General features: G+C 33.5%; 1 protein-coding gene across 9 annotated transcripts in view; it reads right to left on the bottom strand.

Annotated features, from left to right (window-relative positions):
* The window catches only part of LOC105211518 (serine protease inhibitor dipetalogastin), a 55,124-nt gene that overhangs the window by 30,636 nt on the left and 7,142 nt on the right, over positions 1-17,346 (bottom strand). For 3 of the 9 annotated variants that reach the window (XM_011182972.3, XM_011182967.3, XM_011182971.3), the window contains exon 2: positions 14,712-15,114. The exons of 2 other annotated variants lie outside the window; for them this stretch is intronic. In XM_011182972.3, the coding sequence (XP_011181274.1) occupies positions 14,712-14,913 (202 nt within the window). In that variant the 5' untranslated portion in view covers positions 14,914-15,114. Of the gene's footprint in view, positions 1-6,719; positions 6,799-14,711; positions 15,165-17,346 lie in introns of those variants that run through there. 4 more of the 9 variants (XM_054228888.1, XM_054228889.1, XM_011182970.3 and 1 more) reach the window with 4 other exon arrangements.

Raw genomic sequence — 17,346 nt, forward strand, 5'->3', positions numbered from 1 at the left:
GTTTTTGGGTGTACTTGTTTTTAATTATTAGAAATTTTGGACAGGAAAGAGAGAAGAAATGTAGGGAAATTGTGGGAAGTCATGTGTGTTATTTAGGATAGGGCTTTTACGTTTTGGTGAAGGTTCTTCAGCTAGAATTGCAAAGTAGTTTGGTCTCTACCTCCAGGATCGGAGGCCATTGTTTGGGATTACTTGGTTAATTAATTAAACACAGTCACTATAATTATCTTTTCACGAAAAATGTCACAATTCAATTGTTTGGCGGAAAGTCACTGTCTTTCAAGAGAGAGCACAACACAACAACTGTTCAGCAGTAAATTACGCACTGATAAACAAGTAATATAATGGGTTAATACATGTAAATGATTCTTTCCCTCAAGTGATCCCTTCTTACTCGAAGGGGAGCCAAAGTACCTCTGTAAAAGTTATGTGGGCAAGTACGTATATATATGTATGTACATATGTACAGTGGCTCACAGCCAAAGTGATGTAACCGTAAAAGAAATACTAAAGCAAGTATTACTTGAAAACTAAACACATTTTCCAAAAAACTTAAATACCACTTTACAGCGGCATATATACTAGAGCTTTTGGTATTCGACCATTTCAATTGGGCAAATGTATTAAATCAGTATTTTTCATAAAACGTCTATTTTGATATAAGAAAGTTAAAAGGTTAACATGTTCGTTGCAAGCTGCTTCTTCGTGGTGTCACAATGTTTCCAGCAATTGAGAACGTCCTCTCTGATTCTAATAAAGTAGCTGGAATGCGTAGGCTTAGGCATACAACGCTGATCATCGGTGGAATATCCCATACCCAACTTGCTTTCTTCCATTTATTTTTTACCAAAACTCAAATTGTGACTGGTGCGGAAACTTAAAAAAAAACTGCAAAAATCAAAGGCAGTTTTGATTTCAAACAGTTTTCATTTATTCGAATAGTGACAGTATAATTAGTCGCAATGTTACGACTATTCGAATAGTACTAACCGGTTAATATTCGTACGAACGGTTATAGGCCGGATATTCGAATAATCGGTTTTCAGTTTTAAGAGCCCTAAAATATACACATTAAATGTATGCCTCAAAAACAGATTTTATAGTTATTTTATTTATATACAACAAAAACTACGTGATCCCCGCTTAAGTGCCTTTCCGCATAAGTGACCATATTTTGCGGCATCGTTGTTTTTTTCTAAATTTACATATAAAATTCTCGGCTTAAGAGCCTCCGCTTAAGTGCCTTTTCCGCTTAAATGCTTGTAATATTTAAGCCACAAAATCAAAATTATTTGCAAATGTCCACTTTTAAGTGCCTTTTAATATTTTTGACATTGAATGCGCTTTGTAATTATTTTTTTACATATTTATTGTTATTAATAATAAATAAATGTGATTTTTATTCTAAAAGAAAAAATTTTAGATCGAAATATTTGAGAAAAAGCTTGGTAAGTACCTCGAGGCATTTAAGAGGGATGCCTTTCCCCGCTTAAGTGTCTCAAAAGTCTTGCATGTCCAGAGGGGGCACTGTACAGTATAATATTGCACCTCACAGCGAAAATGATGCAGTAACAAAAAATGCCCCTTCTATCAATAACTGCTTTCATACGTTTCAGCATGGATTCTACCAATTTCTTTGGATAGTTTGGACCAATTTTATTCCGTTCTTTTTGCATTGGGTTTTTCAAGTCAGCTTTATTTTTAATTTGGTATTTTCGCATGTCTCGTTTCAAAACTGACCACAGATTCTCAATTGCTTTCAAATCTGAAGATTTCGCTGGTGTTTATACTATGTGGGCAGTTTAAAATAAGCCAACTTTGCACAACTCCGAATTTGTGCTTCGGATCTTTATCTTGATAGTACCGAAAGTTATCAAAAGTATTTAATTTCGCGGCATTTTTAACAAATGTCATTTCAAAATGTTCTTCTACCCTACAAGACGGAGCTAACTCATACATCACTACACATGCAAAGTTTTTCAGCTTTTACCAACACATACGCAATAGTAACTTTTTGTAGTTAAATGGCAATCTCGGTAGTTAGAGTGGCAACATTCATTAACCCTAATTTTTGTACATATGTATAAGAGAGAGATGCACGTACTACAATGAACCGATCAAAATCTCCGCCATGGCCGCCATTCATATGAAAAGAAAATTTGAAGTGAGTGGATGTAAGTGCGTGTTAATAATTTGTTACTGATATTATTTTATATATATATATTTAATTTTCTCTTTACAGAGCGGTACTATTGTTGACTGGATGCTGCAGCTTATTTTAAGGAAATAACTGCAGAAAATGGTAAAGCGAGCTGCAACGCACATCTGGTGCGTACATGCGAAAATAAAAAGAGAAGCAGAACAAGGATTATGCCACTTTAGGCAGATGGGTGAGTTGATAATATCAAACCTTATGTATATATTTAACATAAAATCTTTTGTTAGAATATACTTTAATCTTTTTATTATCCTTTTCAGATATTTGCAAACTTAGGAGGAACAAGTAAGGAAGGGCTAAGTTCGGGTGTAACCGAACATTTTATACTCTCGCAATTTATTTATTTAACTTTATTTATATTATATAATACACAATTTGACCCACATATTCGTCCATTGAAAGTTGGAAACCATAATATTAGGTTAGAAGCACCGAGGTCCTCGTGTTCGATATATGGGGCCTTAAGAACCTATGGTCCGATTTCGGCGATTTTTAGAATGGGGCTGCCACACTATAAACATAGTATTTGTGCAAAGTTCTGCACCGATATCTTCACTAGTGCTTACTTTATATATTTCAAAGTTTCGGTATATAGGAAGTAGGCGTGGTTGTGAAGCGATTTGGCCAATTTTCACAAATATATCATTGGGATGTAAGGAAACTATTACAAACCAAGTTTCATTGAAATCGGTCGAGTAGTTCCTGAGATATGGTTTTTGACCCATAAGTGGGCGATGCCACGCCCATTTTCCATTTTGTAAAAAAATCTGAGTGCAGCTTCCATCTGCCATTTCTTATGTGAAATTTAAGTAATTTTCAACCTAACTTTTGTATGGGAGGTGGGCGTGGTTATGATCCGATTTATTTAATTTTTGGACTGTATTAGGAAGTGGCTAAAAAAACGACTGCAGAAAGTTTGGTTTTTATAGCTCTATTTGTTTGCGAGATATGTACAAAAAACTTAGTAGGGGGCGGGGCCACGCCCACTTCCCCAAAAAAATTACATCCAAATATGCCCCTTCATAGTGCGATCCTTCATACCAAATTTTATTTCCATAGCTTTATTTATGGCTTAGTTATGGTACTTTATGTGTTTTCGGTTTTCGCCATTTTGTGGGCGTGGCAGTTGTCCGATTTTGCTCATTTTCGAAAGCAACCTTCCTATGGTGCCAAGAAATAAGTGTGCCAAGTTTCATCAAGATATCTTAATTTTTACTCAAGTTACAGCTTGCACAGACGGACGGACGGACGGACAGACAGACATTCGGATTTGAACTCCACTCTTCACCCTGATCACTTTGGTATATATTACCCTATATCTAACTCGTTTAGTTTTAGGTGTTACAAGCAACCGTTATGTGAACAAAACTATAATACTCTCTTTAGCAACATTTTTTGCGAGAGTATAAAAATTAAAGCTTAAGCTGATACCATTGGTGGCTACAATGACAAGTCTGAAAGCATTAATAATGTTAAGGAATACAATTTGGAAACATGTACGTGGGAGAGATTGCCTGCATTGCCACAGCACTTACGGGGCATGAATGTGGCGCTATTGAATGAAAGCATCTACGTTTTGGGAGATTATGTTCAAAATGCAGCTGCGCCATTGGACACTGTGTATAGGTATGTGGAAATTTTTAAATAAATTAATTAATTACTTATTAAATCTATCTAATTTATCATTTAGGTTATTAGACAATAACGGCACAGAGTGGCAGCAGGTCGCCAATTTGTTGAAACCACGTTTTGAAGCAAACGTCACGGTATTTGAGGATAAAATATACGTTTTTGGTGGCTTGTCAGCTGCAGGAACACCACTTGCCGATTGTGAATGCTATGACGCAGTGAGCAATACTTGGACACAATGTGCTGATATGCTGGAATCACGCGGTAATGTTGCTGTAAGTACTAACATTTAACGGTAAACATACACAAGTTCGAATAAATTATTATGCTCTACCTTTTCCAGTTGACAATAGCAAAGGGGCAAATTTATGTGTTAGGCGGTACAAAAAGTGTTGGTGGCGTTTGTGTGCAATCTTATGATCCATTAAAAAATGTGTGGACAAATGTTTGTTACTGGTAAACACAACTTTATTGTTTAATATTAATAAATTTACTTTCAGATTTCTCCAATGAATATTGAACGTTGCAACACATGTGGCTTATATCTAAACGAACGCATTCTAGCCATTGGCGGTCTGGCAAATTCAAAGGATAATTAACAGAGCTCTAAAAACAACATTGATGCGCCGAAGTTGTTCATCTTGCTTCTGATTTGATTAAGGAGGCATTATTAGGCTGAACTTACAATTTAACATTTTCAATATTGTGATTGTTAACTTATAAAACGTATTATTATGTATTATTGAACGTACACAATAGCACTCAATTTATTAATTTCGATGTGAAATAATGTTAAATTAGCATCTATATACAACTGAATGTACAAATATTTGTGACAATCGCAATAGTAGTGAAATTTAATTTGTATTGTATAACAACACAAAAAATCAATACTTAAAACTTTTGAGAAATTGTAAATTATAAAAATTTAATAATTAATACTAACTTTATATGTAAAATATGTAAATTTTGTTAATATATAAATGATAGCCGCAAAAATGTTTGTAAAAATGAAAGTTTACTTTCTACTGAAATGTTAATATATAAAAATTAATCTATAATAATTATTAAAAATTTAAAATACCATACTAATTTATAAATGTAAATACCTCATACAATTAAATAAATAAAAATAAAAAAAATTCAATTTTTAATTTTTAAACGGAAAAGTAGGTGACCTATAGAATGAAGACCAATGAACCAAATTTAAGTAACGAAACGGTGACCCAACAAATGACCAATACCTGTGATTAAAGGGTTACCCTGAAAATGATAAATCGAACAGTCTCCACTGATAGATGGCTGATTAAAAAAAAACTACTACAGGGGGCTCTGCTAACCACAGAGTGACATATGCTTTTCCAAAACAATGAAAAATTAGTGCAGAAAGATATATGCAGCTTTGGCAACAAAATCAATGAGAGAGAGCGAGCAAGATAATCACGCCGACATGCCGTAAAAGAGGAGAAATGGTAACTTTTTTCCTGCTGCTAGAACAAAAGAGACCAAAAAATAATACAAGCTTTCTTTACTGGTAACCAATATTCCATAAGATAAGTAACTCTACTCGTCTTGCAGGGTATATAGTACAATCGATGAATTCCTAATTCCCGATTCCCATTACATGCTCTCCCCCATGTTTTACGGTACTACGTAGATTTAGCGGTTGTAGCTCAGCAATTGGTTTTGTACGTACATATCTATTTCTATCCGATCTAAAGAGGCTGAAATTACTCTCAACTGCAAAAATTACGGTATTCCAGAAGCTTGCAGACTTATATAACTGTTCGTTTGCAACCTTCAACCTTGCACTTCGAGTTTTAGCATTGATATATGGTTTATTACGGGCTGTGTTGCCATTTAATTCAGCTTCTCTAAGCATTCTTCTTGTGGTTTCGAGATGACTGTTCTTTCCAAGGATATTTTACATTTCCTTGCTTTAAGCTGGATCACTTAAATGGGGATTTTTACGAATTTTCCGAACAATCCAAAAGGAGATACTTTCGTTACGACGCGATTTTCACGAACATAACGTTAAATGATATGCCGAATAGTTTCTTGACTCAGTTTCACCATTTACACGACTTTGCGTTGACTTTTTCCGTCTTTATAATAATTAGGACTAACTCGCGCACTTCAATACTTACACATTTCGCGGCTCATTTTGAAATATACTTTACAAATGACAATACTAAAATGTCAAAACTATTCAATATTATTCCAGGATAGCTCACATTTATAACAGTATTTACTTTGCCAAGCTGTCGCCGCTAACGGTAATCATTTGTGCATCATTTTGGCTATGAGATGGTATTTCGTATACGAACATGTTTTTACTTAACGCTTGTAAAATATAAATAATGTTTGGGTTTTTTTATTTCGAAATATAAACATGATTTTTTACTAAGCGATTTTTCATATCATTGCTGCATCATTTTGGCTGTGAGCTACTGTATGTCCAAGTATGTTTGCACATATTATACATAGGTAACATATTTACGCCCGTACATATATGTACATACATATGTAGATATATATATGTTATGATATGATCATGCAGCACGTTAATAAAATTTCTCCGGATAATTGCTATGCATTTGAATTGGAGCAGAGCAAAGTGGCGTAAAATGAAATATACATATATGTATGTATGTATCTGTACATACTAGAAGACACCGTGACGTTGAATAAACAAAACCGGTTGCCATTATCTTCTATAGACTAACGGCATTGTTGCCGCCTTCGAACACAGTGTGCGATATTATTTTCGAAAACTTTTAATATAAAGCAATTCTAAACAATTAAAAGTCAATTTAAGATTCTTAGATTCACAAAGCAATAATTCATGAACAAAAGTTTGATATAAACGTACGTGCATATGTCCATACACAAGCCACTATCGCGCCCGTGGCTTTCTTCAAAGAAAGGCCATGCATGGTCAAACTAAAAATAAATTAAAAATAAGATTGAATTGATTCAAATAATATTTCTACTTATGTATGTATGTACATATGTATATGTAGTTGCGCATCACGCTGCATGTAATTTTCAATCGAAGTAAGTGTGAACCTTAGAAGACCTTATACTACGTTCGGACCGACATGAAAACTGTGTTTTCATTGAAAAAAATGTGTTTCCGTTCGAAAACTTGTGTTTTCATCCATACAAAATCTGTCAAACGAAATCTCAGTTTTCGCTGAAAACTTACATTCCACTCATTACAATCGATGTCTGCTCTAGTTTAGTCAATATAATTGGAAGACATATTTTGCCAGCTTGAAATTGTCATTTGATATTGTAAACAAATTCCACTACTTTGTCAAAAAAATGGAGAAACAGAAATAAAAACAAGTAAGGAAGGGCAAAGTTCGCGTGTGACCGAACATTTTATACTCTCGCAATTTATTTGTTTAATGTTATTAAGCGCGTTTTCATTTCTTTTCTCGAATGGTGACTTTTAATATTTCAACATTATACACATGCTGCATTATCTTTTTGAATGTGCTCCATTTTTTACATGATTAAAGAACAATTTGATAACTAGAGCACAAGGCAGAATATATTCAAAATTTTTTTACGAAAAAAGCGCTTTAAAATTACATGCAACTCGACTCATGTATTGGGTACAAAGACCACTAGAAAACAAAAATCATTATATGAAAGATGGTGTAATTCCCGATGTTTTATTAATATATCAGAAGTTTTACTCAAGTAACCGCTTGTACGGACAGACGGATTTTAACTCGTCTCGTCATCCTGATCATTTTGATATCCTATATCGTTTATTTTATGTCTTACAAACAACATGAGAACAAAACTTTGATACTCTCTTAGCAACACGTTGCGGGAGTATAAGGATGCCCAAGGATGATAACAAACATTGATGCTAGGCAAACAGTGAGAAGACTCACTAAAACAGATGATAAAGCACCGTAAGATGCTTCAAACGCCGTAAAAATATGCCAACGAAGGGACCGCTCTGAGTGCTCTCCAAAAAATTGGTTTTTCGGCTGCCGTTAAACAGAAGAAAATTGCTCTATCTAATCAAAATATTAAGGCGCGTCTAAAGTGCATTTAGAAACATAAAAATGGGTTCGACTAGGACCGGAAAAAAGTTATCTGGTCGGATGAAATAAATAAGAAATTAAAAATGAATCGTTTCCAATCGGATGGTAGACCATACTACTGACGTAATTTTCCAACAGGATTCCGATTCAAAGGACACCCGAATTGGTACTCGTTGATTCCCATATCAACGATTTCAACTCATCCAATGTTCAGCAAAAAGTCCTTACCTTAATCCGATTTAGAATTTGTGGGCAATTGTAAAGAGGAGACTGTGCAATTACCGAAAAGAGCCGAGCAATATGGAGGAGCTATGGAGCAGATTACAAGTCGAATACATAAGCATACCAAACGAAATATTAGAAAATTTAGTTGAAAATATGTCTAGACGTCTAGCAAATGCCTGAACTGAATGAGTTTGTTTTAGTTTTTGTTGTATTTTTCTTTTGTGTTAGTGAATGAATTAGATTATTGATTGTTATTTTATTATGCAATACCTAATAAACTTATCCTGAAAATTTTGTAATATTTGAGCTGTTGTTAAAAAAATTTACATCACTCCAAATCCAAAAGTGGCGAACATCCGAACGGTTTTGCTCGCCACTGTATGTATGTATGTATTTGTATTGTGTATGCGTACATACCGTTAGAACTAATCTTTGAATTATATGCTGCAATTGTAGCTACACTACGATTTCTTCCGTTCTAATCGTGGTTCTCTTCAGCTTGTCTGATCAACGCTACGAGACGCAAATTATATTCTATGCAAATTCTTACATATTTATGTACATATATATTTACGTATGTATATAAAGCAGTCGTGTGAATTCATAAAAGGAAGTATTCGGTGTAGTGTCCGAACACGACCTTCGATTAAAACAGCTATGTATGTACATACATACATAAAGTAAAGCAAGTTTAGTTGTATTATTTGACCTACATATACATTGGAACTTGTAATTTCCTGGGCAAGCTTTAGAAGAGAGGATTGGTTATGTTTTCAGCAGCCTCAAAATAATGGACAATAACTTAAAAAAAATAAAACAATCAACATGCATTTGCCCTTTTTAATCATACATACTTAGATCTGAGGGATAGGTGCAGGACTGCAAACTCAAGAAATTGTATGCAATGCCTAATAATCCGATATGTAAGGTCTCAATTAAAATGAATTAGCATCAAATTGGTTATGCAGCTAAATATCTTATTATACAGGGAATATAAAATAGTTAAAATTTATCCATTATTTTATGTTTATTTTCAATATGTTTCTCTTTAGAATAATAGCTCATCCTAATGTGCAAAGCAATTTTCACCGTTTGCATAGTCACATATGTATGTATGTTTATGCATATTTGTCTAGAGAAACTCTGACTGTGACGTGTTAATAAGGCTTAGACAACATAAACAAACACTTGAGCGTAGAGGACAGGTTTCTACAAATATGCAAATACATAAACCATACGAATATTACAAAGAGACAATAATCTCGTTTTCACTTTTCAGCAAATGACCGTTGCATTGAAACAACTAAGGAAGGGCATTTTAAACATTTTATCCTCTCGCAATTTATTTATTTAATTTCATTAATATAACACACAATCATACATATATGTATATGGTATATGGTCCATTGAAATTTGGAAACCCTAATTTAAGGTATATGGTAGCTAGGTGAAGTTATGACCCGATTTCACTCACGGAGACATATTATTAGAAGAAAAAAGTCGGGTGTCACCGAACATTTTATACTCTCGCAATTTATTAATATAACAAACAATTAGACTCACATATTCGGCATACATATATATGGTATAAAGCCTATAAAGTTATGACCCGATTTCACTCATTGGCGCGGAGCCATAATATTAGAAGAAACATATTCCCTCAAAATATCTGAGAGACTTAACTATAATTTCGGTAAAAAAATTGTTTGAAGTACCGATGGACCGATTTCTACGATTTTTAGAAATGCAATGCCACACTATAAATGCAGTATTTGTGCAAAGTTCTGTTTCGATATCTGCACTATTGCTTACTTTATATATTGTACAGTAAACGATTCAGATTGACCTTAAAGTTCTGGTATATACTTATGTAGATAGGAACGTGGTTGTTAACCGTTCGCAACATATCATTGAGATGCGAGAAAAATATTACAAACCGAATTTCATTGAAATTTGTCGAGTAGTTTCGGGGATATGGCTTTTGACCCATAAGTAGGCGGAGCCCCACCCATTTAAAATTTTGTATACCAATTTGAGTGCACTTTAAAATGAAATTTAAGATTTCTGGTGTTTTTCCTTACTGAATTTTAAGTAGTTAGTATACTTAATATTTGTATGGGAAGTTGGCGTGGTTAAAAGAAACGACTCTAAAGAGTTTTCTTAATATAGCTTTAGTGGTTTACGAGATATGTACAAAATACTTAATAGGCGGCGGGGTCCACTTCCTGAAATTACTTTATATCCAAATTTGCCCCTTCATAGTACAATTCTTTATACCAAATTTTAGTTTTATAACTTTATTTATGGCTCAGCTATGGCACTTTATGTGTTTTCGGTTTTCGCCAATTTGAGAGCGTGGCAGTGGTCCGATTTCGCACATTCACGAAAGTAACCCTCTCACTATAATACTCTTACAACTTTTGTGGCGAGAGTATAAAAACGGCACCATTTTGAAAAATTTGTCACAAAAACGGAAAGAACCCGAAGTACTGATATTTTGAACAATAAGACGAAATCGAAGTAAGGAAAGGCTAAGTAGGGGTGCAATGGAACATTTTATACTCTCGTAATTTATTGATGTGATTTTATAAAGATAACACATAAACATTATGCAATTTGACCCAGGTATTTGGCATAAAGTCCAATAGAATAACAAAAAGCATCATATATAGTATATGAGGGCTGAGGTAGTTCCTGAACCGATTTCACTCATTTTCACCACCAAGGTACATTATATCCATGACCATACGATCACTTAAGATATCTCACATATGAACCAATATATGCGGAATAAAGCCCACCGTATTTTTGAAAAACCTATAATTACGTATATGGGAGCAACGGGAAGTTATGATCCGATTTTAACTATTTTTGGTACAAAGACACGCTATAAGAAGAAAAAGATTCCATCTGACTTTAAAATATGTGAGATATTTGCCCATATTTTCGGTGAAAATTTACCCTTATGCCCAATATCCTTGAAATGTTATATTTCGATTTCGACAATTTTTCTACAAGTGATGCCACACCTCAAATACGTTATTTGTGCAAAGTTCTTTTCCGCTATCTGCATTGGAATCTTATACTACGTTCGGACCGACATTGAAAACGTGTTTTCATTGAAAAAATGAGTTTTCGTTCGAAAACTTGTGTTTTCATCCATGCAAAATCTGTCAAACGAAATCACAGTTTTCGCTGAAAACTTCTTGAAAACTTACATTCCACTCATTATAATCGATGTCTGCTCTAGTTTAGTCAATATAATTGGAAGACATATTTTGCCAGCTCTAAATTGTCATTTGATATTGTAAACAAATTCCACTACTTTGTCAAAAAAATGGAGAAACAAATAAAAACAAGTAAGGAAAGGCTAAGTTCGGGTGTAACCGAACATTTTATACTCTCGCAATTTATTGAAGAAATTTTATTAAGATAACGCACAAATTTACCCATAAATTCGGCATACAGTTTAATAGAATAACGAAAATCGTCATATATAGATATGGGGGCTGAGGTAATTCCTGAACCGATTTCATTCAATTTCACCAGCAAGGTACACTATATCCAAGACTATACGCTCACTTAATTTTTCTAAGATATATTAGATATTAACCAATACATATATGCGTAATAAAGCCCAACGAATTTTTGAAAACCCTATAATTAGGTATATGGGAGCTAGGGGATGATATTTTTGAAAAACCTATAATTATGTATATGGGAGCTAGAAGATGTTGTGACCCGATTTTAATAATTTTTGGAACAGAGACACACTATTGGAAGAAAACAATTTCCTGTGAATAACATTAAATTAGCTGAGAGATTTACCCATATTTTCGGTTAAAATTTAACCTTAGGCGCTGAGTTCAACATGTTCGATATCTGGGGCCTTGAAAAGTTATAGTCCGTTTTCGACAATTTTTTCACAAGTGATGCCACAGATCATATACTGTATTTGCGTAAAGTTTTATTTCGCTATCATCATTGGTTCCGAATGTATATATTATAAAGTGAAGGCTTCAGATAGAATTCAAAATTGAGTTATAAAGAAAGTAGTCGTGGTTGTGAACCGATTTCATCCATTTTCCACACATGTCATCAGGGTGTCAATAAAGTATTACATACCGAATTTCATTGAAATCTGTCGATTAGTTCCTGAGATATGGTTTTTGACCCATAAGTGGGCGATGCCACGCCCATTTTGTAAAAAGATCTGAGTGCAGCTTCCCTCTGCTATCATTTCTGTGAAATTTTGTGTTTCTGACGTTTCTCGTTAGTAAGTTAACGTACTTTTAGTCATTTTCAACCTAACCTTTGTATGGGAGGTGAGCGTGGTTATTATCCGATTTCTTTCATTTTTGGACACTTTTCCAAAAAAATTACATTCAAATGTGGCCCTCCCTAATGCGATCCTATGTTCCAAATTTTATTTTCATAACTTTATTTATGGCTTAGTTATAGCTCTTTATGTGTTTTTGGTTATCGCCAATTTGTGGGCGTGGCAGTGGTCCGATTCCGCCCATCTTCGAACTTAACCTTGTTATGGTGCCAAAGAACACGTGTTCCAAGTTTCATTAAGATAACTCAATTTTTACTCAAGTTACAGCTTGCACGGACGGACAGACAGACATCCGGATTTGAACTCTACTCGTCACCCTGACCACTTTGGTATATATAACCCTATATCTAACTCGTTTAGTTTTAGGACTTACAAACAACCGTTATGTGGACAAAACTATAATACTCTCTTTAGCAACTTTTGTTGCGAGAGTATAATAAGAAAGGAAGGGCTACGTTCGCGTGTTACCGAACATTTTATACTCTCGAAATTTATTTGTTTAATGTTATTAAGAGCGTTTTCATTTCTTATCTCGAATGGTAACTTTTAATATTTCAACATTATACACATGCTGCATTATCACCCTATTATGCTGGTCATCTCTCACTTACAATTTGATAACTAGAGTACAGGGCAGAATACATTCAAAAATTTTTTGAGAAAAAATCACTTTAAAATTACATGCAACTCGACTCATGTATTGGGCACAAAGTCCACTAGAAAACAAAAATCATTTTAAGAAAGATGGTGTAATTCCCGAAGTTTCATTAATATATCAGAAATTTTTCCTGATCATTTTGATATTTATAACCCTATATCGTTTAGTTTTATGACTTACAAATAACATGAGAACAAAACTTTGATACTTTCTTAGCAACACGTTGCGGGAGTATAAAAATGCTCAAATGTAATCAAACAAATAAATTTGTGAATTGTCAATGAAAACGCCTCGAAAACACAAAATGTCGGTCAGAACGACTTTGGTTCCACAATCCACAAATTGTGTTTTCAAGAGGTTTTCAATGTCGAACGTAGTATTAATATGTGTTCTAAAATGAGAGAGTGATTTCGCCTATTTTTCATCTGTGTCATTATGATGTCTATAAAATATTATGACCGTAGTACCGACTTATTATAGCAAATTCCGCACACCTTATCCTTGGGTGCGAATCATATAAGCCGTATATGAGGATATCGTGTAAATCAGTCAACGTGTTTCGTTATTAGAACTAGCCCAGACATTTCTCTGACCCGTCAAAATAACCGAATTGATAGAGGTAGATCAATTGTTCGATATCTTAAAGCAATTAAGTGGGACTGTGCGTCTTAGGCATGATGTCTGAAAATTATGAAATTGATACATACTTTCCTCTAACCACAATTTATAAATATAATGATTTCCACCAAACTACATTAGTACGCCTAAAAATGTACGACTTGATTGTGGATTATGAAATGTATTGTAATAATGCAAAATTAATTATTATTACTTGTAGATTTAAGCACCTTTTCAGTTCATCACTATAAACTTGTGCGCATTTTCACTTTCCATCATACATATGTACCTATTACTACAATGAATGCAGTTTCAATACAGAGTTTCAAACCTCAGGCGTGTACATAGAGCGAGAGTGTCGAGCTGCTGTTCTTTGGTTAAATTATTATGTGTATGGTAATAATGGCCACCTTTCGGACGTTAGGTTTGGAATCCAATGAACAAATTTTGTTTCAATATTTTACTTCTTATGTTCCTTCTCAATGTGTAGTGCTTTTAAGAATGCGAATAAGTTTTTACAAAGAAATTCATTATATGATTTTGACCTTATATTACTAGCTTTTTAAGACTTAAGCCATACACACATACATACATAAATATGTATGCGGGGTTTTTCCTAATGATGGGGTTTAGAAAATTGAACAAACATTTCGAAATAGATAAGTTAGACCTCACACATATGTCTATATTTTTGTTATTTAGAGATATAGTTTCAGTAAATAGTTTGCTAACTTATTTAGTTGCTTTTCTATCCATTTTTTACACATACATAATTCCATAAACATAAATACATATATGCATATATGTATGTACTTATGTATATCAATGGGAAGCTGTATGTGGATAGCAAATATATACATACATATGTAAAATAAGAATGTCTGTATGTATATACATATGTCTGTATGTAAGAATAAATGAACATATGAAGCAACTTGTTAACTCGACATCACTTACCAACTGTGTTTGCGCTCTGGCTAAGCGTCAGTAAAAGCGCCAGTGTAGATAACAGTAACCGTTGCAACATGGGCGATGTTACGGCAGCCGCGTGGAACATCTGTTGTCGACGGCGATGATAGCGGACCGGTGCGTTTATAGTAGGGGGCGGTGGCTGTGTATTTCTGGCTTGTTGCCGTTTAATGGCTTGCTCTCGCAGCATTTTCACTCAAATTCACTGTTGCTTTGTGCCGTCGGTTTGAATTTCTGAGTGTGTGTATGTGTAATTATGGGCAGTTAGCTTAACCCTTGATTTACAATTTTTACCTTTCTTTTGTTCGTAACGCTTTCGCCCGTTTGCAACAATCAAAGAGTAATTGAAGTGTCGGCGACAACAAAAACGTGTTGCTTGCTTTATACGTATCTACAAAATGTGTAAGAAAGCTAGGGGCATTTACAGTGGCAATGTTTTGCCTACATATGTATTATACCAATGATAGGCGTGTAAGTATGCATGTTTGGGGGCTTGGTCCTCTATGTTTACATGTACGTATGTACACATGTATGCCAATACATTTTATGGTGAAATAATTTTAAATATTGTCACGATTTCAAATTATATCTATAAATCTAAAATCTTGGCATTAAAATTTGCTTTACCATCTAACTTTATACTTGAATATTATATACATATATTACAGTGGAACTTCCATAACTCTAACTTCTATAAGTCGAAGATCGCCATAACTCGAACATTTGAATTGGCAATGGCGTTTAGAAATCAAATTTTCTTCCATAACTCGAACGTCTATAACTCGAACTCTTGAAATGGAAATATAAGCAAAATTACACACAAAATTCATTCCATAAATCGAACTTTTCAACTAGGGGATAATACAAAATTTTAAATTTTACTATCGAGGCATATTTTAAAAGAGTATCTCTATATCGCATGGAGGCTAACAAAAATATGATATTATATTTATGGATTGCATAAATCGTGTAACAAAGGCATGGGATACAGATTTCAAGAGCCAAACAATAGCAAAGTGCAACAAACAAATTTAAAGAATACATGTTTTAATGTATTTACTTAGAAGTTTATGCGAAGTAAATAAATAAAAGTTTTTAAAAAAATTGCATGTTTTAATGAAAATTCTGTAACTCGAAGTTTTTTTGTGGATTATGATGATTCGAGTTAGAGAAGTTCCACTGTATATATGTATATAGGCTTGAAAAACGACGGCTCTTTAAGTTTCCTTTTATTTTTTGAAATAGGAAAAAGTTACACAGAGCCACATCTGGAGTACTGATTTCGACCAAGAGTTAACAAATAATCAACGATGTGTAAGCTTTCAACAAACAAACAAAAAGTATTCATATACATACATATATTAACATAATAAAAAAATTGACACTGGGAAATTTAAAATTCCCGTTATTTTTTGAACACACCTCCTATGTGGAGAATAATCGCTTTTTGGTTACCGTAATTTGTTGGGTTCAAATGAAAAATCGTTACTGCACATATTCATTTAGCATTGTTTAGCCTTCAAAGTGTAAAAGAATAAATGAAGAATGGCGTCGCTTTAAGTCGTCGCAAAATATTTCTCATATGTACTTCAGTTTATGCCACAAGCGGCACAATTAGGGAATAAGTGCCCTCAACAAAAGCAGAAAAGCTTTATTCTGCTTACATACATATTGAACAAAATATAGAGAAAATTATTCAAAAATACATATACTCCCTTTATGTACAAATGTGCAAATAGGAAGCACGCAAAATGTGTCAAATACCCATACGATATGAGAGAATAATAAATAAACAAAATCTTATAATATAAGCAATAAATTGTGATATAAATAATATTTAACATTAACTTTCACAACTTCACTTATTTGAAAAGTTTAAGTTTATGTATTGAATTTTCATTACTAAATGTTAAAATTATATCCAACTATCCTATCTACTATCCCTAAATAATATTCCGCATACAAAAACACGAGAAATTTCAATTTCTTTTTGTCCATTACGTCAAACGCGAATCATAGTTAATAACGGTACTCTATGCACTAGAATGGCCTTGTGTATCTATTAAAGATTCTACAATTCGACCTCAAGAAGCCAAAATTGCGCTGGCACAAATAAAAAACTTTTTGTTATTGGCTACCTCTTATCTTTTACAAATACTCGAATCACCATAATCCACAAAAAAACTTCAAGTTATAGAGACTTCGAGTTATAGAATTTTCATTAAAACATATAAATTTTTAAAAAGCTCTAAAATAAGATTTATACACTGTTTTATTTATTTACTTCGCAAAAATTTTTATGGACATACGTTAAAAGAATTTTTTTTTTAATTTTGTTTGTTGTATTTTGCTATTGTTTGGCTCTTGACGTCTATATCTTATATCTATGCCTTTGTTAAATGATTTATGCAATCTATAGCTGCAATATTATATTTTTTGTTCGCCTCCGTAGGATATAGAGGAACTCTTTTAAAATTCTGTCTCGATAGTAAAATTTTAAATTTTGTATTATGTACTGTCCAAAAAGTTCGATTTATGGAAGGAAATTTGTATGAAAGTTGCCTTCTATTGCCATTTCAACAGTTCGAGTTATGGAGAACTTCGAGTTAGGGAAGGAAATTTT

The sequence above is a fragment of the Zeugodacus cucurbitae genome, chromosome 4, assembly GCF_028554725.1.
Source record: "Zeugodacus cucurbitae isolate PBARC_wt_2022May chromosome 4, idZeuCucr1.2, whole genome shotgun sequence".
Classification (NCBI taxonomy): Eukaryota; Metazoa; Arthropoda; class Insecta; order Diptera; family Tephritidae; genus Zeugodacus; species Zeugodacus cucurbitae.